Here is a 26200-nt window from a genome sequence, read left to right as displayed (position 1 = left end):
GAGTGACGCACGTCTCAATTCCAGAACACTTAAGCGGCCGGCGAGACATTTCTAGATCACTAGAGCGGCCCGAACACACATCCAGATCACTTGGATGAAGGATCCGCGGAACATTTGGAGATCACTAAAGTGGCTCCATATAACTTATCAATAGGGAGAACGTTACTTCAGGTGCCCATAAACTAGGGGGAAGGTTTTCTTCGTTTTTGGCACATCGAGATGCAATTAGGAACATTTCATATTTTTATAAAGGGTGGTTGATGCTGCAATCATCATTCAAACCCCCATCATCAAACCCGGAACCCCCTTCCCCATCGATGCTGGCGTAAATACTTGATGAATGACCAGGAGGGCCGTGGCCTGCGAAACAAATTCCATTGATTGTTTTTTTGTTCACGATTGCTCAAAATGTCACAAAAGAAAAAGTCCCAATTCCTGGAGTCAGGGCTCCCAGGGGCCGTACATAAGCGGGTACAGGCTCGTCGTTCATTTGGGAATTGATCGTCAGAGAAATGTTTACGAGGTGCATGTGCGATTCAGTAGCGTGTTTTTTTTTGTTTTTATTTCTACGATTAGACCTCACTTTGAATAGATTCCCGCCCTCAAATGAGCCCGCTAGTATATCAAGGCGTCCAAAACTATACAGGCCCACCAAAGCACGATTATTTGGAACTTTGTTGCGGACCTTTTAAAATATCTCTAGCTCTCAAAAAAAACGAAACAAGCACAAACTGCCGACGCGGTGTTGAAAATTCCGTCTGCTTATACGCAAAAGATTATACAGTAGAACCTCTCTTAAGGGGTCATTCAAGTATTACGTCAGCATCTTTGGGGGGGGGGGGGTTTGAAGGTTGCTTACATCATCAACCAACCCTTTTTTGAAGATATGAAATATTCTAAGACGTGGGGGGGGGGGGGGAAGGGGGCCAAAAATGGTTGAAAATCTGCTTACGTAATACTTGAATGACCCCTAACGAGGAGTATCCGTTAGAGGATACTTTTCGGATCCGCGATCACTTGGTATAGGGATTTGGTGAATTTTATTCCCCGTTAGCCGGCCGTAAAATTACACAAACTAAATTTTTTTTTCCAAACTGTAATTTGTGAATTTTTATTCATAAATCAAGACATGAAAAGGGTCGAGATTGAGACTTCGTTTTTTAAAAAAAATGGCAGGTTTTTAGGACTAATGTCGATGAATGGAATTTTCACATGTGGATTATACGCCGCTGCGTACTATACGAGAGTATTACCTTTAACGTAGCTAAATTCACACACGCGGATCATACGCAGGAAATCACCGTATTCAGCACGTGTTTCGGCATCGATGCGAACATTATTTACCTTCATCACTATTTAATGGAGCGCCCCTGCAGTTTTTTTTTATTCACTCTCTTCGCTATATTTCTTCAATGTCTGGCCCATCTCATTTTACGCGCCTCCCTCCAGACAATGGCAGGCTGCGAATGGGGGAAAATAGCATACTAGACGCGGAATTTAACATTCATTTATGAACACGCATGATCGAATAAACACACACTCTAGCTTCATTCATACACGAATGTATCTTCATAATCGTAAATGTATACCACTAATGCTTCGGGTGGAAAGAAAAAGTAATGGCACGAAACACCGTAGGCTTCATGTCGAACATTAAACCCGCTTATAAGAAAAGAGGCTATAAAATAGCCGAGCTTTCTCGCTTGACATTGGAATATTAAGTATTATTATTATTATAATGATGGTAGTGGCCATTTTTATGTGATGTCTTTTCGTAGTTATATGCAAAGGAAATGCCAAGTCGTAACAAATCAAGCGTTTTTTCGAGGCCCTTTTTCTTTTTCTTCTCTTATTATTCTTCCTTGTGATAAGCAAGTGCTTGTGACGTCACGGTGGAAAAGACTTGTGCATTATAATTTCTTTCCCCCCTATAACAACGCATGTTTTCCTCGTCACTTGGAATCAGCTGGAAGCCGTCTGAAGTTTCGTATAGGCCCCTGCTGTTTGTTTTGCCGGTCAGTGCCGACGGGCACGAAGGGAATCCCTGGTGGGAAGAGACGCACGAAGAAGATCCATCGATGGCATGTTAACATTGAAAGCTCATGTAAAAGTTTCCGGGACGGAAACATGCCGAACACTTAAAGGTTCGAAGTTCACAATTTCGAGTGGCAGCTCGGAAAAATGATTTGACATTCAAGGCTTCAGATAATAAGTGTGGATTTAGTTCAATTTTGTTTTTCAGTCATAGGCTGATTCTACACCAGTAGTTCTTGAGATATGCTGACTCCCAAGAGTCATGTGAGTATGGGTATGTGTGAATTATGGGACAGATACACTCAAGTCCATAAATTAAGGATAATTCAGAATCACACGGAAATCGAAATCTAAAGTAAAAATTTCACCTGTAGAATTATCACACACATCTGCAAGAATGATATGCAAATTTCAGGAAGCCACCAGATACAAATACAAATACAAATACAACGCCACAACAGGCAAAATGCCCAACGAGGTGGCTGATAAAAAGGTGCCCATAAAAATATGGTTGTCATATGTTTCAAAAATACAGCAACCCAATTAAAAATGCAATTAACACAAATTACAAACACTATATACACATGAAAAAATATTATACAATGCCCATAAAGAATACTTATGGTTGTCTTATTCTAAGAATGGATAGCTTCTCGATTTACCCCAACATGTTTATCGTATTTCTTTTTAAACGTGTCAATTGTGTTACAATTTACTACCTCCGGGGGTAAGCTATTCCATTTATTAACAACCCTATTGGAGAAAAATTCCCTGCGACACCATAACCTTGCATTGTCCCTCACCAATCGATACTGGTGTCCCCTTGTAAAAGCAGTCGATTGGCGGTGTACTAAAAGTTCATGGTCCATCCTATCCATCCCATTGAAAATTTTGAACACTTCGATCATATCTCCTCGACACCTGCGTTCATCCAATGTAAACATATTCAAAAAATGAAGTCTTTCTTCATAACTCAAGCCCTGTGTGCCAATAAGGACACGCGTAGCTCTTCTCTGCACCCCTTCAACCAAGTCTATGTCCCTCTGTAGGTATGGTCTCCAAAACCTTACAGCATACTCCATTCCAGGACGAACTAAGCCTCGAAAAAGCGGAAGAATGACTTTAGGAGAACGCGAAGAGACCTTTTTGAAAATGAGACCAAGCATTCTATTCGCTTTTTTGACAACCGCTGAACAATGTTCAGAAAACTTAAGTCGGTCGTCAATGAGAATTCCCAAATCGGTGACTCTAGTTGCATCCGGGATAGTGACACCATTCAACTCGTAAGAGAACCGTGGGTTGCTCGAACCAAAATGAGCGACCATGCACTTATCTACGCTAAACGTCATGCTCCATTCATTTGCCCATGCTGCAATCTTGTTTAAGTTGGTCTGGAGCAACTCCCTATCGCTTTCATTCCCGATTACCCCCATTAGCTTCACATCATCTGCGAATTTGCTAGTAATTCCATCGATACCCTGATCGAGTTTATCGATAAAAAGTGAAAAAAGTATGGGGCCAAGGACACTTCCCTGAGGAACTCCACTTGTGACGTCTGTCCAACCAGAGAATTCCCCGTTCACCATAACTCGTTGCGACCTATCTCTTAACCACGATTCTATCCAATTCAGCAAGTTGCCCCCTATTCCAATCTCGTGTAAACGCTTCAAGAGTTTGCCATGTTGGACCCGATCGAATGCCTTCTGGAAATCAAGGTAAACAACGTCGACATTTTTGCTCTTACCCAAAGCCTTAGTCACGTAATCATAGAAGCAAAGGAGGTTAGTTACACATGACTTCCCCTTCCTGAACCCATGCTGATTATCCGACAATACATTATTCTCGTCTATCCACTTCACAAACTGCCTTTTGATGATAATTTCCAAAATTTTCGAGAGGGAGCTCGTCAAACTCACTGGACGATAATTAGACACCACTTCTCTACTACCCTTCTTAAATATCGGAACAACGTTAGCCAGTTTCCAATCTCTCGGGACGATACCCTCAGCAACACTACTCCTGTATATCTGTGCGACTGGCCCCAACAATTCATTAGCACCTTCCCTGAGAACCCTGGGATAGATATCATCTGGTCCTGGTGCTTTGCTTGCACATACATTTCTTAGAAGATTTAGGACCTCCACGTCTTCCACTTGAATATCGTTGAGCGTTTTATTACCCCATGCAACACCCGTATATCGAATATCATTATCTCCATTAAAAACCGACGCGAAAAAGTCATTGAAAGCACTACACATGCCTACATTGCTCTCTACTTTTGAGCCTCCTATCGAGAGGGGGCCAACTGTCCCCTTACATCCATTATTGACGTATCGAAAAAATGATTTTGGGTCAGAGCCAATGTTATCTGCCAACCTAGATTCAACTTGCTTTTTACTATCCCTTATCGCTTTCTTCAACAGTCTTCTTTTATCAGTAAACAATGATAGGTCACCTCGTCCACTTTTATACTCTCTGAATGCTCTTTTCTTTTCAAGATAAAGGTTCCGCACGCTATCCGTGAACCATAGAGGGTGTGATGTACAAACACGCTTTTTTCGAACAAAGGGTATGACGTCGTGCAAAACAGAGGACAGCTTCGTACTAAATTCTTCCCATTGACTTACCACCCCTACTGATTCCAACCGGTCTTTGAAAACTTCCGCTAACCTTCTTCGCAAAACATCAAAGTCAGTTCTCCGAAAACAAGGAACCAGTCTTTTGTTATCAACCTTACCCGAGGAAAAGTTACAGAGAAATCTGACGATACGATGATCACTGGAAGAAAACTCTTCCCCCACCGAAACATGTTCAACTAGATCCTCAGAACTAGTAAGAACTAAATCCAAAATAGCAGTACCCCTAGTGGCTTCTGATACATGCTGATACAAAAAATTTTCGAGCTCCAACTTAAGAAAGTCTCTTTCATACTGATTTCCAGATGAAAGGTTCTCCCAATCAATACCCGGGTAATTGAAATCCCCTAGTATGAGAACCCTCTTTCGCTTACACATGTAGGAAATTTCATCATGCATTTTGGCGATATAATTTTGATCCCTATTCGGTGGATTGTAACAAACTCCAACAATAAGCTTATGACGTCTTTTGTTCTCAAGTTCAACCCATATGGTTTCAATATCACTTCTCTGCACGTTACACTCTCTAGCCTTCAAACATGATTTCACGTATATCAACACTCCACCCCCTTTCCTATCAGATCTATTTCTCAAAAAAGTATCGTATCCGGAGATGTGTAAGAAAGATTCATCCCCATCGCTTGCCCAAGATTCTGTAATGGCTATAAGATCCAAGTCCTCCACAACTATCATAGTTTCTAAAAAATCTTTCTTGTTACCCAAGCTCCTGGCATTTATTAACACACATTTTAATTTGCCCGGTGGTTTGTTGTCAATCGAGAAGCCATCCAAGTCAGAGGTGGGTAATTCCCCGTCAGTACATCAGATGATGCCGATAGTACGTCACAATGACGAGAGTGTAAGAGGAGGGTATATAAGGAATGGTGGCAAAGAAGTAAAATTGTTCACAAGAGTTCTGTAAGGCGCCCAGTGCCATAAGCGAATAGTTATGACACAGAGGACGCATGTGGATGATTTTTTACGTGGTAGAATTATCGGCCGCCTGGAATGTGGGCGTACTCAGATGGAAGTATCCGAGGAACTTGGAATTGCCCAAAGTGTCATCTCTAGGCTTTGGCAACGATTCCAAGATAACGGAAATGTCAGTAGACGTTACAGTACAGGTCGCCCCCGAGTTACAACGCCGAATGAAGACCGGTATTTGGCAGTAACTGCCAAAAGAAGCAGACGGAGCACAGCATCCGACCTGTCTCGTCAGCTATCTGCAGCCACGGGTACCACAGTTTCAAGGCAAACCGTGTACAGACGTTTGGGAGATATTGGTCTATATGCTCGCAGGCCTGTCAGATGTGTTCCGCTCACGGCAACTCACGGTCGGCAGCGATTAGCCTGGAGTAGAGAACATGCAATGTGGACATCGTCACAGTGGGCTTGTGTGATGTTTTCCGACGAGTCCAGGTGTAGCTTGCAGTCTGATTCGCGTCGGACTTTCATATGGAGAACGCCAGGTACCCGTTACCACCAAGACAACATCATTGAACGACACCGTTACGGTGGTGCAGCATTGCTCGTTTGGGGTGGAATTATACTGGGTTCCAGAACAGATCTGCATGTTCAAACCGGAACCATGAAAGCCCAAATTTATCGGGACATCATTCTGGAACAACATGTACGTTTGTTTAGGGGTGCCATGGGAGCAGAATTTGTGTTTATGGATGGCAACTCCTGTCCTCACCGATCAAACATCGTAAACGAATGCCTTGAATCTGAGGATATAACCCGTATGGAATGGCCAGCATTCTCACCTGACTTGAATCCGATAGCGCATGTGTGGGACATGCTTGGCCGACGAGTTGCAGCCCGTCAACCACCTCCTACATGTGTACCGGAACTTCAGAGAGCATTGTTTGCTGAGTGGAGCGATCTTCCCCAAGATCAGATCCATAATTTGATACTCAGCATTGCTAGGCGTTGTACGGACTGTATTTCATCGCATGGGAGACATACAATGTATTAACCATCATACCAACCACGTAATAGTAAGTTTTTGTGAAGGAGATATTTTTTACAATTGCTCCAGGGAGCAAAAATCGTAGTTTTTATGAATGGTATCACACATACACCATCGTTTTTGTTCTTTATCTTTTGTTTAATAAATGGGCTTTATGAATAAGTAACGTTTGTTTTGTTTCTGAACCTTTATTTGCCGGAGCTGGCATTATCCTCAATTTATGGACATGAGTGTAGTTGAGTGAAAGAGGCCTAGCGCTGAGCTTAACAAATCGAGAAAAAAAAAATCTAGTCTCCAACCAGATATTTTAGGAACTAAGCGTATTTCTTTCTGAACGAGCTAATAATCAAACGCGTAAAAACCGCTACCTAATTTTTGACTCGCTATGGTGACCTTGAGCAAGCAATTTGTCATGCTTTTCAGGAAAAGGGCTATCGAGTTCGCGATCGCTATGGCAAATTAATCGATTTCAAATGACCATTTGAGCAGTGGGAATTATTACGTTAAAGCGAGGGTGCCAAAGGTTTGGGAAGTACTAATCTAGGCGGGGTTTGACAACTCCGCAGTGGCGACTACAAAATTGGGATTCGTGCCTGAATTTTCTATGCGCGATTATTGAAGAAAACCCAACATTTTCTCAACCCTTTAAGCGGAAATTAGAAATCACCAAACCTCCCTTCAAAAATCTTTTTCAATGAAATGGGCTCTCTTCCGATTGTCAGCAGGTGCAAATTAAGAGGTAGACGGAAAAGTTTTCCATCCAGAAATCAACTTCAGAAAATATCTGGGAGTGTCGGTGATATAATAAGAGGTTTTTATGAAGACGAGATATCTCGTCAATGCCGCTTGAAGCAGTTGATTTGTATCAGCATGTTCCTCAACTTGGAAAAATGGAGTGGGGGTTGTCACCAAGTCCGAGAAAAGTCGAAGTACATTTTGTTGGTAGAGGGCGCTGTACGTAAGTCCGGCCAAACCTGAACCTTTCTTCAATCACTTCTGTGACCCGAGACATTCGTGAAGCTTCAGCCGGTGAGCCGTGATAGAACAAATTCAGCAATAGAGCTCTATCCACCAATGTCAACATCACAATGAAAACCTTATGTAAGCGCCAGTAACAGGAAAATTAAGTATTGATCTGTTAATCGTTACACCCTGCATTTTATAGGACTACTACTACTCTGAACCACTCATTCACTTCCTCTGCGGAACTTCTAACGAACTGGCACATGTTGAAATGTGTGTTTCCGTGTTGTGAACTTAAGTTTGTGTCTATGTAACGCTTGTTATCGTGTGTAGTGCTTTCATCCGCCATCAATTTCTCTAGTGAAGTGTAATAATTAAATGATTATACCGTGTTGTAGGACTTGCTCTCTGTCGCGAGACTTTTTAGAGGGAAGATTGGCTCGCATTAACGTCTCGAAATTAGGAGATCCAGCTTCAGCCGATCACCACTGTAGCGACGGTGGGGTTCGAATCCGGAACCTCGCAATGAGTGTCTGTAAAGCACCTGCCGAATGTCAATTTTGTGTGTTCTTGCCCGCTGGTGGTCTTTCGGTGCTTAGTGCTCTGGGCGTCGCATCGTCCCACTATGGTCTAAACCCTGTGTACCCAGCTTATATCCCCTATGGAGGTTTCTGGTCCTCACCATGCGAATCCGTCACTATGACCACTGCTTCATCACCGCAATGACTAATGGGATAAGTCATCACATCCTAGAGATAGAAGACCTCTGCACTGTTTCCCATAAACGTCATTCAGACTACCTAGCAAGTTTTCCACATTTTGAAACACAGTATCATATTTCGTTTCTTCCTATTTTGGCGTAGAATCTTCCTGATTGGCTCACAAATACCGCGTAGTGATTGGATGTGGGGCATAGAAATCGCCAATTCTGAGCCCGATCATTCCTTTTCCTCACAACGATGATGCTGCCACGAGCAGGGAATTTTTTTCCCTGAATATTCTGAGGGAAAATGGACTACTTACTGACGTCACAAGCAGACTGCGGAGGCCTTCTATCTCTAGGAGGTTCTAAATAAGTCCGACGCCAGAGTTCTGATGTTCATTTAGGATATCACAGAAGGAGCAAACTAAAAAACAAAATCAAAAAGAAAACAACCCCGCGAGTTCTCTCCTGAAGTGTTTCTCACACACTGTGGGTGTCGTTTTCGGAGGATAAATTAGAATATCTAGTATGTATAATACTCTTCTCTACACGGAAGACAATACAGGACAATTCAGAAAAGATGGGAAGAACTTTGAGAGGTGATAGTACACACCAATACAAACAATAGTCAAAGAATGCATGGTCTAACACCGTGTTTCCTAAAGTGGGCAGTATCGCCCTCCTGGTGGGTGATGGAATGGCCTAGCGGGGCGATAGAAGCTACATATTTAACATAGGATGCTATGGGTATATTTGAGTTGGGGGCGATGACAGAAGAAAATTGTTGAGTTCGATAATATGGAAAATTTGGGAAACTGGTCCGACATGAAACGCAAACGCACTAGCGCGTTTCGAAACGGCCGCTCCGCAAACGTTAAAACGGTTGTTTCCTGTTGAAATTTATCGGGAGAAAAAGAATACCAAGCATGCAAATGTAACCTGGGGAAACAAGAAACCGAATGCAAAAAATAAAAGGCGCGGACTCAGTATTACTAAATTGCGTCATTATTCCATGCGTTACAACTGTGAGAACGGTTGCACGCTGGAATATCTTCACAGATCTGGCGTCCGCTCCTTTTACTCGTTTTGACGCAGATTTGCATACGGTTTCTTGTTCCCCAGGTTACATTTGCATGCATGGTGTGTTCTTTTTTATCCGATAAATTTCAACAGCAATGTCGTTTCAACGTTTTCGGAGCGGCCGTTTCGAAACGCGCTAGTGCGTTTGCGTTTCATGTCAGACCAGTTTCCCAAACTTTTCATATATCATCGCCCCTTCACAATTTTTTTCCCCTCTCATCGCCCTCCAACTCAAATAAACTCATAGGATCCTATGTTAAATCTGTAGCTTCTACCGCCCCGCTAGGCCATTCCATCATCCACCAGGGGGGGGGGGGGCGGCGATATTGCCCATTCTGGGAAACACTGTGTCAGACCATGCATTCTTTGATGACAGTTGTTTATATTACTGTGTACTATCACCTCTTAGAGTTTTTACCATCTTTTCTGATTCGCCCATGAATCACCATGTATACCACCATCTCATGTATGTTTAATCTCTTCTCTCACAAATTTGGATCCCCAAATATGGAAATACGGAACAAGTGCTATCATCTAATTCAAAGCATTTTATAGGACTCCGATCTGCTTTCGTGCATAGCCCTCCATCGACAAAACGTTAAGCTTTTTTGTTATTGTACGTGAGAATGGTTACTTGCATGCGGTTGGCGAAAAATCAATTTCCTTCAATTTCTACGAATTTTTAAACTATTTTCAAATTTGCGGGACACCCTGTTGAGAATGATAATAAGGCCAGGAAATGGAAATACACGAAGCTATTCGCAGATGAGTGAAAAATAATCACGTGGCAGTGACTAAAAAGAAAATCGACCTTACAACCACGTTGAAGAACCAACAAATTTTTTGAAAACACTATTAGCAGATGGTCATTATGTTTTGTTGGTTTTTTTTTTCAATTTGTTCTTAAGCTGCTATTGGCCGTGACGTCAGATTCACAAGAAGGTAGGCAAAGAAAAAAAAAAAAAATTGCACGTATATCCGAAGTAGCCTTTCGCCATGTTCGGGAAAGATGACTACAAGAAGAAAAGAAATCTTCGTGACGGCCTTCGATGACCCTCAAAAGATGGCGAAACTTCCTCCAACCACAACAGCCTCCAATAACTAACCATCGCTGCTGCCCTCGCGTGCAAGGATAAAAAAAAGATGATTTCATTGCTGAGGGGTGGTGATGTCACACGCATAAATCCTGCACACACACACACAGCACGATGTGCTCTGAAGACACTTTCACCTTCGAAAAAGAAGAGTCTGTGGTTGGAGATGGCATCAGCATCCAACTAACGATGACGCCATCATCACTTTCTCCGGTGAATGATTTAAATCGGCTAATTTCTAATAGAGACTGTAGCTATATATGACTCGGGCAAATGAAATCGCGCAATAATTTACCACGGAGTAAATCGACCTTGAAAAAATTTGGGAGCCTTGAGGACTTAAATTCCGCAACGAACGAAGATAAACGAGAAACTGTCACATACCTTCAGGGGTCTGTCCAGACTTTTTTTTTCACGGTACTGTTTTTGTGAAAAAAATTTATTTTCGTCAAAAGGGTCATTAATTTTGTGAAAAATGAGAGTAATGTCGTGGGAAGCAAAATAATCTTGTTAATTAATCACAAAAGAATGAAATTCCAAATTTATGATTGCATTAATTTGTATTTTGTGAAGGGTCTGTTTTTCAGAACCATAATTTTGTGCGAAGGGTCTGCTTTCAGAACCATAACTTTGTGCGAAGGGTCTGTTTTCCAGAACCTCAATTGTGAAGGGTCAGGGAAACAGACCCAAATTTCGGCTGGACAGACAGACTCCTGATCTCTGGCAGTTACGTCATTTTCATTATTCGTCCATTTAGCTTCCATTCAAACCGAGCACAACTCCGGTCCTATCGCCATGGACAATTCACTACCGAGATGAGTCGTGCCGGAAGTGAGAGTGTGTGTGTACCTAACAGTCCGAGTGCAAATCCAGTGTTGTCTGATTTTTCAGTGCTGCCATCTATATATGTGTTTCAAATCGCCCATTTCACCTACCAACTTGGTTGCACATATAGTCATCCTACCACTTTTATGTTACCAATTTGTTCACTAGGTCGAATTAGAACGCACTCACAATTCAAAGTATCAGTATCCGAACCATAGTTTTTCAATACGCACTGGTTCATATTTTCTTTAAGAGATGGTTTCTAGGTTCCCCCCCCCCCCATAACCATCCACTAGGAAGAAACTCACGGGACATCAACCTACAGGTACGTCGATTTGCCTTATTTTATTATTATTTTTGCATTACACATTTAATCTTTCAAGAAAATAAAGAAGTGGGAACTGCCGAAAGTCCTGGCTTGGGAGCACCCCATTAAAGAATGTGCGGAATCTACACTTGTCCCGTAATGATTTGACAATATTGTTGTCATAAAGTCAACTACTGACCTGTGATTGGCAGAAATATTCCGGGCGTAGTAGCGTCGGGGCTTCCAAAAATTCACTCACTAAGAATCTGGAAAAAGGGAAATAATACAGTAAACCCCCCCTCCCCTCTTAACGGATACCCCTCATTTAAGGCGAAATTATAATTCCACGTGTATAATAAGAGTACGCATTTCAAATCCCTGATTTACGGTCACCCCTCTTTCTTACAGACGGATTTTTTTTTTGTCCCACCGGTGTTTGTAAAAGAGGGTTTGCTCTCTACTAGATTGAATGGAATGCCCATTACAACAGAAGAACAGTCAAATTTCGGCCGAAAGAACACTTTTTCGCACCAACACTTTTGCAATAACCGACCCCCTCTAATTTGGCTGCACTGCGCAGTCGACGATGTCTAAATATGAAAATGATTAGAACCAACTACAACTAAAATCGATTCCATTCGCAACAAATCAGTTATTAGGGAGAGGAAGTATCCAATCTCGTATTCGAGTCGTAGCACCACATATGCCTAGCATCAGAAGGACCCATGTACAACAACTTAGATAATTGTGTTCAAACCAAGGCTTGTTAAACTGGGGGAAAAAATTGGTTCTTAGGAAATTGGACTGGTGCCAAATTTTTCTTTTCTGGAGAAAAAACAGCCAAAATTATTTTTTTGCGTGTTTATTTTTCTAATGTTGGTACAAACACAAATTAAGAAAAATTTTCCGCGTCTCCCATCACAGGTCCCAATAATGACTTCTCCCTTTTCCAGGCATAGCAGAAATCACTAAACCGCCCCCCGTAAACTGACATATATTGGAGTTCGGTTTCCTTCCGATTTTCAACAGGTGCAAAGGTAAGCGGATAGGGAAAATTTTTGACGTAGAAAAATCAGCTTTTTCGAAATATTTAGGCTTGTAGTAGCTAAAAGGCATAAAATGTTTTTAAAAGGACGAGATATCTCGTCAACGCCGGTGAGAACGTTAAAAAAAACAGGCGACAAAAAAAAAAAAAATCACGGGATTTCTCAACTTAAAACCACCACGAATTCTAAAATGCAATTTTTTTTCTAATTGGCACGTCAGAGAAAACAAAAAAAAAATCTCGAAACCAGCCACGGACACCGAGCATTCGTGATTGCTCCAGTGAGCAAAAAAGCGGTGCCTTGCAAAAAAAAAAAAAAAGCAACACGTCAAAAAAGATGCCAAGAAATCAACGGCCAAGCAATTTTTACGCGTCTCCCAAGACGATCAAAGACCCGCGCGAGAATTAATAGACCGTCAAGAAGAAAGAACACTCTCGTCTCGTTTATCCATTAGCGCTTTCCTAACACGGATCAAGACATAAGAAAAAAGGGTGGCCTTTCATTATAATCTCTGTCTCTGGTCACTTATAAGAGAGAGAGTGTGTGCGCGCGCGTATGTACTCGGCAATTGTTTCAAATCGTTGTGGGTTCCCTTTTCACTATAAGCAAAGCATAACAAACAAAAAAAAGAACAGGAAGATTCAACGACGAGCAAAAAAAAGCGTAACTAAAACCTGTTACGAAGGCCTTTCTCTTGTCTATTTTTATGTACTTTTCACAAAGAGAAGAAAAAAAAATTGCTATTCTTTTTGGTTATCGCTAAAAATATGGCGTAGAATGAATGGCGTAAAAAAAAAAAAAAAATCATAATTGAGATGTCTCTTCCCACCCCAAAAATAACCAGTCTCTATTATGACGGATATATTAATGATAGAGTTGTGTGTGTGGGGATCAGAGAGAATCTGCGAGAAATACCACTAGACCCCGCTCTGAAGACGTTATTTATGGACTGTCAGTTCCGGATTAGATCGAGATCTCTGATTCCTTGATGGTCGTGTCTAATTCGAGATCCAATTCAAATCAATTACGACTCGTACTTGATTCTCGAGATATCGTAGATGGGGAATCTCACCGCATATCTGGGTGAGAGAAAACCCGGGGGGTCATCAATTTCCAAGCAAACATCGACGCGTCTCTAGCTCTGACGCTATTTCGTGGACCTTCATTTCAAGCTATGTTGAGAACCTGACTTTATCAACTTTCTTTCAAACCGAGCCTATCGCAAATGGGCACAGAGGCGCACTTATGGAACGGCCGCCAGTGGGCTACGCGAATTTTGCTGCCCTTCTCCCATTCTAGTCTAATTTTCTTGGCTGTTCTTTTCCCGTACTACTAATTTTCTTGAACCACTCCTCCCTAAACGAGCCCAGGGTGGCAAATAATCCTCCGTGAATACGCCACTGCATGGGCAATTTTAGTACCGCGAGTTTTATAACTCGCCTAGCCTCTCTCCACTCCTGCAAGTACACCTGCCTCTAAGTCACTCTTTTGGTCACTGCCATGGTTACACACTAAGTAACTCACGTACTCAAGTTATTCACGCACACTCTTTTGGTCACTGCCATGGTTACACACTAAGTAACTCACGTACTCAAGTTATTCACGCACACTCTTTTGGTCACTCACATATCTGCACACGCTCCAAGACGCTCTTTTGGTTGCTCACTGACATGATTCCTTGTTTTATAGGTCACTCTTTCGACCATTTACAGCTTTACGCATGCTCTAGGACAGATCACTCACATGCTCGCACACTCTTTTGGTCACTCACATGCTCGCACACGTTCCAAGTCGCTCTTCTGGTTGCTCACTGACACGATTCCTTGCTTTATAGGTCACTCTTTTGATCATTTACAGCTTTATACGATAACCAATGAGATTCAATTCCTAAGCAATCATGAATTGTATTCTATTCTTTTACCATTCCTGTGATAATCCTGGGTGACAGAACACAGGATTTCCGATCCTACGCAATATCAACGCATATCGCAGATGAAGCTCTGCTTACTGGCTGGGAGAATTATATTCGCGTAAAGCCAAGGTCACACTCGTGTCACGCCTTGCCCAAAAGTGATTCGAAAATATTTGCTTCTAATATTTGCCTTGCCCCCGGATGCAGAGAAGCAGCAGCGGGGCATGGGCTGGCTATGCACTGGTCCAGCTTGGTCCGATGTTCCTTGGCGAACATTTTCTTCCAGAACACTCTCCGCATTGTGACTGCTGGCGTTCTCCGGCCAATGTGGGGCCCACACCGATTGGAAGGAAGACGACTCCTATGGCTTAGGTTGGAAGGAGGAAGGAATGTATTGGTCGTTGTGTTCGACCAGCTTTCCAGCCTTTGTCATTTGACGATCATTGCCAATGGTAGAGCGGCCACATTACTTGCCCATGACCAGCCTTGATATGAGTGTGACCCTGGCTCAAGGCGTTATTTATATAAAAAATTTCGGAATAGATTTAGACTGGTTAGTTTCGTAACGATCATTGACGATCATGTCTGAGTCAAGATTTGATTGTAACTCGTATTTCGACGTTTATCCAGACATCAGAAAGTTGTCTAAGACGTCCGGGTACCAGATTCAAAGGAGAATTTCCGTCTTTGAGAAATACCATTTACCTCCTGTAATTCCCTGATCATGGTCGAGATCAGACTCCTTGAAACATCACTGACAATCAAGTCTACACAACACCACCTATAGAACAAGGCCTCCGCGTGAAGCTCGTGACGTCAATGAAGGCCATTTCACCTATTGCCATCGGATATACTGCAAAAGAAGATAAAGATATTGAATGCGTCGGCCTGCTATATTCAATGGGAATAGGTGAAATGGCCTTCTTCGGTGACGTCACGAGCTTCGTGCGGAGGCCTTGTTATATAGGTGGTGTTGGTCTACACAAGTGTTGCCCAAAGTGGGCAATATCGTCCCCTGGTGGGCAATAGGTGCTACGGATTTAACATGGGATCCCATGGGTTCACTTGAGTTGGGGAGCGATGAAAGGTAAAAAAATTCTTAAGAAGGGGGGCGATGGAAAAGTTTGGGAAACCACGGTCTACACCAAAGATTAAATTCAATCACTACTTTATACAACGTGGATATATATCCCCAGCCATTACAAATAGGATCTATCAGAGTACCATAACGCGGAATCTTCCACTTTAGGCAATACGAAAGCGGCTCGTTGATGGCTTGATCCGGCTGAAGAAGCGCATGACTTTAAACATCAACCATTTACGAATGGGCATCAAACTAGAAATCTATAAACTGTGACAGCAGGAAATCGTCATAAGTGGATAAACGTTCTTTTCAAAGCGGTTTCTTCAAAAGAGAAGAAAAAAACAATGTATTGTTTTTATAGGTTTCTAAACAGCCTCCAAACCGTGAATTTTTCCTTGAAAAGAGTTTCTTTCAGCAAGGTCTGTAATAGCATTATTACGTACGTTGTGTGCGGGGTAATAAGTTGTTTCCACTCGAGCGACCAAAAGCCACGAGAATCCGAAAGCTGCAGCAACAACGCGTGCTGCTGTTGTTGTTGTTATAAACGGAGACGAGAAGAACCGGTGTCAACGGATGAAAAATGTGACATTTTCTTTTTTCTTTTATAACGTGAAAAAGACTAGCGTTTCAAAAAGGAGGCGATCAAATAACACGAGAAGAGTTCAAAAGTTCGTTCACAGCAGATTCCGCGCTCAGATTTTCACTAACCATCAATTACCAATGGCAATCGATCGATCTATATCACGCCAGCAAAAAAAAAAAAAAAAGAAGCACCTTATTTCATATAATGAATATAATTTTGTGTTTCCCGAATCGTGTGCCGCAACACTTGAGGGCGACATCTGTGAGAAGCGAAAAATTTAGGAAAATAGTCAAACTCGGTTATAAGTACCTGTGTTTTAACGACATATCGGCTATAAAGTGAATAATTGATAGTCTGGACCGATTCCCGTAGAGAATAATTTTAATGAACCTCGCTTATAACGTCGATGAAAGGAAACCATCGCGAATACAGTCGAATACGAGAGAGAATCCCGTTGTATAATGAACACTTTCCTAATCCCTCAGATAAATTTACATATAAACAACGCAAAAACCTGGAACTTCGTTATAACGAAATTTCTTCATAAAGAAGTGATTTCTCTGGTCTCTTGGAGTTGGTATTCGTTCGTCGTGGGCGGGTCGAGAAAGTGAAAAATCATTATAAAGGAATAAACTATTTTATACATAATACTGACAATGCGGGCATTTGCCCTGCTCTGACGAAATTTTAAAGTAGCCTATCGTTCAAGTCGGGTCCCATTTGGTATATATGCAAAATTTTGCAACGATAGATCTAATATTGTAGATTTGTAGAGAACACACACACACACACACACACAGAAAATTCATTTTATATATATAGAGGCATTTTATATATATATTATTTCAATGAGGCTTTTTGGATCACGTGATATGTCCCTCTTTCTTTGAGGGACATGTAAACGGTGTCTAAGTTTACCAATTTGGCGCCTTCCTTCGCGACTCATGAAAGAAACAAATCTAGATTTAAAGAAACGTAGAAATGAATGTACAGGGTGTTTCAAAAAGAATCATCCGATTAAAAATAATCGTAACTATTCAGCTTTTAATCCGTTTGAATCAAATAATGTATAGGTAGAAAAAGGGAAATCTCGAGTTTCACGCAGTTCCCAACAGGTAGCACTAACGCTCGTCCTTCGGCCGCCACTTCAGTGTTGTTTTTTTTATCAAGATTGGCTTTTCCCCCAGTTGGAAACCGGTTCGGATGACTTCATTTTCCAGCAGGACGGGGCACCACCACACTGGAGCTTGGACGTTCCAGAACTTTTGAACAATCGCATTCCTAAACGATGGATTGGCCATACGGGACCTGACGAGATTCAGTTAAACATCACTGGCCTCCAAGGTCGCCGGACCTCACAGTGTGTGATTTCCTATTGTGGGCGTTTATAAAAAGACTACGTTTATATACCTCCCCTTCCAGCTACATAATTAGCCAAACTGAAGATACGCGTAAAAGCAGCCGTGGTATAAATACGCGTAAAACATGCTCGCAAAAGTATGGGAGGAATTTGATTACCGTATAGATATATGCCGTGCATCCCAAGGTGCGCGTATTGAGCCCCATGAATTTGGTTTGTAAAAAAAAAACTTTGATTTTAATAAAATTAATCTTATGTCTTTTTCCCCCCTATCTTAAGGGGCGCTAGGTATTTCGATTTCCTAGCCTTCCAATACCTTCCAGCCTCTAACGTTGCCGGTGTGCGGCCGAGTGTTCATAGTGACGGACGCGCAACGGGAAGACCTGGGTCCGAACCGCAGGTGATCGACTGAAGTTGATTTTCCGCGGTTCCCGATTTCGAGACGGGAATGCGAGCCCATTCCATTAATAATTTTCGCCACAGAGAGCATCTGGCTTACAACGCTCCAAATATTCAATCATTACACTTTACACATAGTTTGACAATTTGATGTCAGCACTGAGAACCCATGTGAAACACTAGATACGTACATAACACTTCCCGTATTAAACCCGTTCACTAGTAAATTGCCCATGGCGATAGAACGGATTTGTGCTCGGCTTGAAAGCAAGAAAAAATTCCTCCAACATTTGATAATTGCCAATGGCGGAGCAACCGCACTAGTCGAGAATGGCCAACCTTGGAACGTATTGCGCCAGGTTGGAAGCGATTATGGCTTCGGCTGTACGCGTGAGATACGGGAAAATCATGGAGGAAATGAGCCCTCCAGCGTATCAATGGCAAAGCCGACTGACAATGTATATTCACATGTATCAACATCACCATCATGCCACCCCCCCCCCAGCTTTCATCGTGTCCCCCTCCCCCAGCCTTTCAAGTCTATCTCCGCTTATGACTGTACGTGAAACCAATCCGAACGCGAGACGTTTAGTTAGTTTCAACCAAAGCTGGTTAAAGAGTTCTCTGCTGGAGCAAAGCTGGTTATAAGTTAAAAAGTTACTCTTTAACTAGCTTTGGCTACAACTAAGGACCTAAAAACGGGAGCAGACTCATGGCCTTTCAACTTTGAACGGGAACTGTTTTTTCCACCCCAAGTGACGTCTAATCATCAGTAAGAGCAAGGTAGGGAACAGCGATGGGCTATATAGCAGAGATAAACCTTTTTTCCGGTCGTGAGCACTACCTGTACCCATCATCAAAAGAAGAGCACCCCTTACGGCAAGCTTAACATACGAAGGGATGAAATGACTGATTTCAAAATCACTGGCAAAATCAATTCCTCTGAGGTGTTTAATTGGATCGGTGATCCAACATGCTCGCGAGCACGAAATTGGACACGAACATCGAGCACTCTGGGTAATTCATGTGAGCACCGTGGTGTTCGCGAGTAATGGGTTGAAAATGCCTAGGTCATAGTGATAATACTGACGGCACAATTCACTCAATGATGGTGAATGAGTCAGCCTGGTATCAAGCAGCTCTAGCTGTAACCACCCATTACTATAAGTGCAACCCGTAAATTTGGCAATAACCTCGTAGACTTGACGCATCGCTACCTTTCAGCAGTTAAGAAATGAAAGCTCCAGGGATCTCGCTGGTGACTAAGCACGCGTACGTGTGATCCCTCGTGACCCCCCCGAGATAAGATGAAAATGAGAAAATATTACATTCGAAAATGATAATTTTAAAACATTTCAACGATATCCTTGACGGCAAAAAAAGCACCAAGGGCGGGGAGAAAAAACATTCGGCGGTGATGATGAGATGGTGGCGCTGGTGATTCTCCATCTTGTGCTTGTGAAGTGAAGGGTGACCGCGAGGAAAGAAAACACACACACATACAGCCTTGACATTTGACCGTAATCACGGCTCAACGTGGATAATGGTTGGAAATTTATGACTCCAGACATCACAATGTAGAGAAGGTGACTAATGGTCACCAGTTGAACGTCCAACAACCTACAACCCCCTTCCCCTCCATCGTGCCTGGGACTTTTAAAAGTTAGTCATTAGGCATAAATGGATGATCCCGTCCCTAAATTTATACAAGGAATATTTACCACATCACTTGGAAATCCCCACCCTCCTCTGATACCCAACACGACAACAACGATCGCGTGTTCGAACCAGAAGTGATCGCAATCACTTTAAATGAGAACCATCAAGAGCACGTGCCAATTAATTAATGCCATCGATCCAGAAGAGCAGTGAAAAAAGGCATTGTTGAGCGTTTCCCTCGGCGAAAAAGCGCTCGAGGTTCAACTCATTAGGTGCTCTAGAAAGGAAGGGGGGAAGTGATACTACATACTATTTAGGCGGCGGCAGAGGTCGCTTCTGAGACTCGTTGTTCGGTGGGTCGACGACCCGAGGGCGATCCGAGTCAACAACATGATGATACTCGGTTGTATTCTTTCGTTTACTTTAACGACTGACCCCGGGGTCTTTTTAAAGCAAGGAAACCCGAGATTCTACATGTTTCATTATTCGAGTTCATCGATTCCGGCTGGAACTAGGCAAATGCATTTCTATAATCGATCGGCTATTGTGGGCTATCTTCGACCTGTTGTTCACGAGCACCGTTGTGCCCCCCCCCCCCACTAAGTGTTCGACACGGGCACCTGATCTACTTACCCTCCATTCATTCACATGATAACTGCTTTTAGAGTTGCCGCGCTGCAAAAATGTTGAAGATTCCCCCTCCCAAGGGCTCTTATTATTACTAAAGTTATATTTTGAAAAACTATTGAAAAATGGAAATCACTTGGCGTTGACACCAGGTTCCAGTGGTGCTCCAATTTTTGTCACCGACGGCTCCATTGCCCTAGTCAACGTGTGAGGACGCCGCTCTCCACAATAATCTAGCGAAGGACACAGTCTGCCCCTTGACATGGGAGATGGCGAATAATATAGCGAAGAACACAGTCTGCCCCTTGACATGGTAGATGGCTAAAGTCAAAAGGCCTGGGCCGTGTTTGGTGTGAAAGAAAAAAGGCTAACAAAGAACTGCTTCACAGCACCGAACCGGCACATGGACTCTATAAATATCGGCAGCTCACCCTGAAGCAAGCCTCGAGAAACACTGTCATATTCTAAAGGCGGCCCTGAACCAGCTATCTTCAACCTGCTGCTCACTCTGAATCACCAATTCGACATTCCAACGACACCGACATTCTCAAATGTGTCACTAGATGGCAAAACAAAAAATTCCAAGTCCTAAATTATGAGGGTCATCCTTACACAAGGAGTGGGTCCTCCAAGCAAGGAATATCTTCAAAAACGATTCTTGCATAACATGGCAATTCAGGCATCCGCCATTTGCACTTCAAAGTATGTAAGGTACCACCGGAACATGTTGATAACTCTGACAACATATATACGCTGAAATCAAAAACTCCGAATACACATTCCGGCATGAACCGATCCGTTAGAAATCTCACAGATGCACGCGTGCGAAGTTTTGTGTGCGGTGGGACACAATTAACAGCTCTTTCCCCAAACGGATGGTGCAGACGGATTGTTGTGCGGAATGGGGGAGAAAAGCACTCGAAATATTCTCCTTCCGGATGCAAATGCGTAACATGAAATATGACATCACGAAGCTCTTTTTATCGCGAGATTAGCGCATGTGCAGGTCTCTGCACAGCCGGGGCAAGCACGCATTCCGGCGGGCGCCCACCTGTAATGTTGAAGGACACTTTAATGCAGAGGTCAACTTTTTTTTTTTTAGTCGCGAGCACTCTGCCTGTGCCTTTATCATTCAAAAGAGCACCCCACCCCCCCTCTCGACAAGTTTGCCATGTCGATGCATGAAATTAGGACGATTTCAATCCTTTAATGCAATTTGTACGAAGTGTTTACTTGGAGACGTTTTTCAAGTGCTCGTGAGCACGAAATCTGACACGAGCATCGATCACTCTGGGTGTTTCAGAGAGCACCGTGGTGCTCGCGGGTTGAAGATGCCTGCGTTAAAGGGTGAAATTTGAGCCCCCTTCTGTTCCGGTGCATGGGGCACCAGACAACACTGGTTGCACCTAAGGTGAAACACAAGATGTCATTCCCCCCCACCCCCCCGTGTCGGTAAAAGTCGTGATCACCGGAGCGATAGCCATTGATTTATTCAAAACATTGCTCGTCGTTGAAAATCAGTTTTCTAGAATGTACAGTCGATCTCGCTTATAGCGACCCCCCATTTAGAACATTTTCTTGTTTAGTAAGATTTATTGGTGTGGTCCCAACCCTAATTCTTATATATTTCCCGTTTTCAATGTTCCCCTTCACGGTTTCTTGAAAACGTTATAAGCGGGATCATACAGTATATTTAAATTGATTGGTCAAATATAGAGCATAAGACCATTACTATTCCCGTGTATCCATAGAGGCAAAAACAATCGTGATGGATTGGGCTTTGCGCGCCCTATTTATGTGTCTCTCGCTAATTTTCTATATAATGTATAATATTAATACAGTCAACGCTCGTGTTATAACGACCATTCCATTACAACGACCGATATGATAAGTCATAAACCGATTACCATATACGTTTTACTTTCGATATAACGACTCTTTTAATACAACGTCAGTTTTTGATGGGACAAAAGGGGGCGGCCGCTATATCGAGCGTCGACTATTTTTCATCTTTCAGACAAATATTCCCTTATTAAGTGTGGGCTCACACAACCTGAAGGTGGGGGCAACCACACAACCTATGAGAGTCATCAGGTTTTCCTCCAACAAAGAAATTGTAGGAAATCAAAACACCCCTCTGAAGAACATATAGCTTGGGTAGGGGGGGCTTCTGGGGAAAGTGATTATTGAAAAACACAGGTGTGTGAGACTTTATGACCTATTCTGTATCGATGAAAGCGGAGCCGCACCATTGGGGGCAGTTGAAATAAGCTCCCCCCCCCCTCCCCGCTTGACCAAGGAAAATGGGCGCAGAATTCACCCTTTGCGTTCTTTTTTTTTTGTTTCTACTCGAGTCTCTGGAGGAAAGAATATTTTTTGTTTTTCCCCGTCATTCTTGAACGCCGAATGGCGGGTAGAAAGAACCAAAAAGCCTCCTACATACTAGTGTCTAAGAGGCTTTGGGGGGGGGAGGGGGGCATTGATTAATGGAGGCCGTTCTGGCTTTTCTTGTGGCGTCAGGGAAGGCCCGGAAGCGGAACAGGTGTCGATGCTTTTCAACCGAGTGATTCCCGAACGGTGTTTTTTTGGTCTCCAATGGCAGGGCCGTCTCAAGAGCATCATGGGGCCCCCGGGCCAAGTGTTTTCTTCTGAAGCCCTACCAGGTAAATTCTAGAAAATTTCAACTAGAAATCTCATTTTTATGAGGCCCCCTCTTCTATTGAGGTGCCCGGGTCGGCCCATGCGTTAAGACGGCACTGTCAAATGGATTAAATTGAAATTGAACTTGGTAATAAGACTATGATCATGGTCCTAGCAAGCAGAGAACTGGCAAGGCTCTAGCCCAGCCATGATTGAAAGACCCATGAAAAATCTTGTCTGGAAACCCGCCAAAGATTCCAGCTTGATGAAGGTCCTGATGCAAATGTTTTTTCTCTTTTGGAGGGGGGGGGGACCGGCTGTGATTCTCAACTAGTTTGTCACGAGCGCGAAAGGAGTACACAAAAAATTGCAAGGTGGCTACAAGTGTAAGGGTTTGTTATTCTCCCCCGCATTGGCGGAGATAGACTTGGAAGTCTGGGGGGCACGGTAATTATTGTTGGGGGGGGGGGGCACGATGTCAATTCATCTATACATATATGCATTAGATCAGTTGACTTTACCTTTGATGTTGGGGGGGGGGGGGGGAATGTGACCCATCTCCCGTTTTGAATAGGTAGAGAGGGCGGCTATCCATATCCACGCTCATTGTTAAAGATCTGCAGTTGATCCCGCTTATAATGTTAAATACCGTCATGAAAAAGCGTTGTAAGCGGGAAAACGCTTTAAACGGGAAATCTCAATGAATATTAGTAAACTAAGTGGAGTCAAGACCACGAAAATTCGCGTACTAAGGCGGGAAAGTGGAACGTCATGAGCGTGATCCACGGTATACAAGTTAGTAAAAAGGCACATACGACACATTTAATAAGTCAAAGATCCATGGGAGCCACATCCTCGAGCCGGTCCTACAGGAAGTAAAATAGATCTTCGGTGGGCCCTTTGGCCATGATTTTTCACAAACTTCTCTGGGGTTAATTTATGGCGTGAAAAAATACAGTCAATCCCGCTTATAACGTTTTTTAAAAAAAAAAAAAGTCATGAAAAAACGTTCTAAGCGGGCAGTAGAATTCGTTGGAATCGAGACCACGAAAATAAGTCGTATCAAGCGGGAAAACGTTACAAGTGGGAACGTTATCAGCGTTATCGACTGTAGCGGGATACGTTTCGGGCCAGGACCGGTTCCGGAGATTTTTCAAGTATATCACTAATAAATTCCCTGGACAGATCTTAGAAATCTCTCGGGAATTGGTGACGATCACGCAATTTAATTTTAATTTAAGCGAATAACATTTTGGCGATAGAAAAAATCGCCCCTTCCCCTACAGTTGGTGCCCATCAGTAGGCGTCTTCTGCGGCCGAATAGTTTGCAAAATTCAAAATGCGGCCCTGTTCCGGGCCCTCGAGTTGTCAGCCCGGCCCGTCTATATGGTTCAACAAACACTCCTGCGAGCCTGTGTTTCCCAAAGTGGCAGCGTCCTTCCCGAGGGTCTTCCAACAGACCATGTATTCAGTGGTGGATCCTATAAATTTCCATATTAAGACATGCGCAACATTTGCAGCCGCTCAGGAACCGCAATTTTCGGTTGAAAAAAAAATCGAGTCGGCAATAATTTCCAACTTCTCACTAAAGCGTTCGGTATGGGCTAAAGATATTGTTCTGCATTGGGGCATCAGAGACCCTAGTAACACCCTGATCCGATGGAGAGGGGGGCCCTCAAAAATACATATCTATAGATCATATAAGATATTCTAAAGCTTCACATATAGGAGCCGCAACCTGGGATTGCAGGAGAGGAAGTGGTTTTGTATTTTTTTTCAATTAGTTGTTGCCGGGAACTCTTAAAACAGCCACAGCTCCCCCAGGTTGCGGCTCCTATATGTGAAGCTTTAGCTTGAGTCTCGTATATAGCAACAACCAGGGCCGACCCGGGAACATCACAAAAATAAGATATGGTTGAAATTTTCTGAAGTGGTCATGTAAATTTGCCTGGCGGGTCCTCAGACAAATCGCATGATCCGGGGGCTCATGATGCTCTTAAGACAGCCCTGGAGGACAGGGCCGTCTTAAGAGCATCATGGGGTCCCCGGGCAGAGTGATTTTTCTGAGGCCCTACTAGGAAAATTCTCGAAATTTCAACCAGATCTCATTTCTATGAGGGGCCCCCCACTTCCCTTGATGCCCGGGTGGGCCCACGCCATAAGACGGCACTGCCAGGGAACGACTGGTAACTTTCAGCCCCCAATATTTCTTTCATATTTCGGTCCCTGTGATTACATAAATTATATAAAATATAATAGCAATCAAGGAATGCCATCCATGTTCAACATGGCGATGGTACTACTCACCGTCCATGACGACGACATCGACGACCATCTCTCGACGTTTGCTTGAGACAACAATTGACCACCGAAGACGATATTCGTCATGAATCCGTACGTAAAATCCGAGATCTCAGAAACACATCGGAAACGATGATCAGATCACGACCATCAACAAATGTCATTTTTGTGTCCCCCACTGAATAGATGGTGGTGTCCTCCGGGTGAAGAAGCAATCAAATAAAAATCCAATCATCGATAGCCCCTTCTTTAAGAAAAATTGACAGGGGGGGGGGCTTCACAATTAAAAATAATAATAATAACAAGCAGCTTCCTCGACAGAGAGAAGAGGAGAAAGAGAGAACAAAGGAACTGGTCCCAACGGATGCCAAAGGCTCAAATGAAAGCGAGTTGAGGGGTGACCGCGTGTGGAGAAAGGGACGGAGAGAAAAAAAAACACATCGCTGAGAAACCGCGCCAAGGCCGTCCGCAATACCGCCAATATCCGCGCCAAACGCATAAATCAATGCCCGTTTCTCGAGAGCAGAAAAAAAAAAGTCAATTCTGATGGTTATTAGTATAATTATAATACGGGAAATGGTCAAGTCGCAGTTAATATTTTAGTGATTGCGTACACGACCGTTCGCTTAATTTATCTAAGAGTTGTTTACTTTGTTGGATATTTTTGTGTTGAAGGAGGAGAAGAAAAAACTCTTTTTTGGAATGAACTTGGGGTCATCGGGTCAAAGGTCAAAATTACTTTTTGTTTTTGCTAGCTTGTCAAAATGCAACAGCGCCGACTGTGTGCGTATGATGATATTTTTTTTTTTCTAGGTCAGCTGATAGATGGCTCTTTCTATTGCAAACATGCCAAAGATCAGCTGGATTTCAGATCGAAAGTCGATATTTAGACACGTGCGTTGACAGGAATCAACAGCGTATGGTATTAAGCCGGAACCTAATGTATTCATCATGTCGATTGCCATGATGATTCCG

The 26200-nt window shown here is 43.0% G+C and overlaps 1 protein-coding gene across 1 annotated transcript in view; it reads right to left on the bottom strand.

Moving 5' to 3' along the window:
- The window catches only part of LOC149063781 (uncharacterized), an 87992-nt gene extending 62388 nt beyond the window's left edge, over window positions 1-25604 (bottom strand). Inside the window, exon 1 of the mRNA XM_089255649.1 lies at window positions 25232-25604. Coding sequence (XP_089111775.1) covers window positions 25232-25259 — 28 coding nt within the window. The 5' untranslated portion in view covers window positions 25260-25604. The remainder of the gene's footprint in view (window positions 1-25231) is intronic.
- Window positions 25605-26200: the final 596 nt, after the last annotated feature.

This window comes from Pholcus phalangioides, unplaced genomic scaffold (assembly GCF_987345545.1).
Source record: "Pholcus phalangioides strain wild (caught in Gottingen) unplaced genomic scaffold, Ppha-v1.0 ptg000043l_1, whole genome shotgun sequence".
In the NCBI taxonomy this organism is placed as follows: domain Eukaryota; kingdom Metazoa; phylum Arthropoda; class Arachnida; order Araneae; family Pholcidae; genus Pholcus; species Pholcus phalangioides.
Note: the sequence above shows the minus strand (reverse complement) of the source record. Positions and strands in the feature narration are given on the sequence as shown.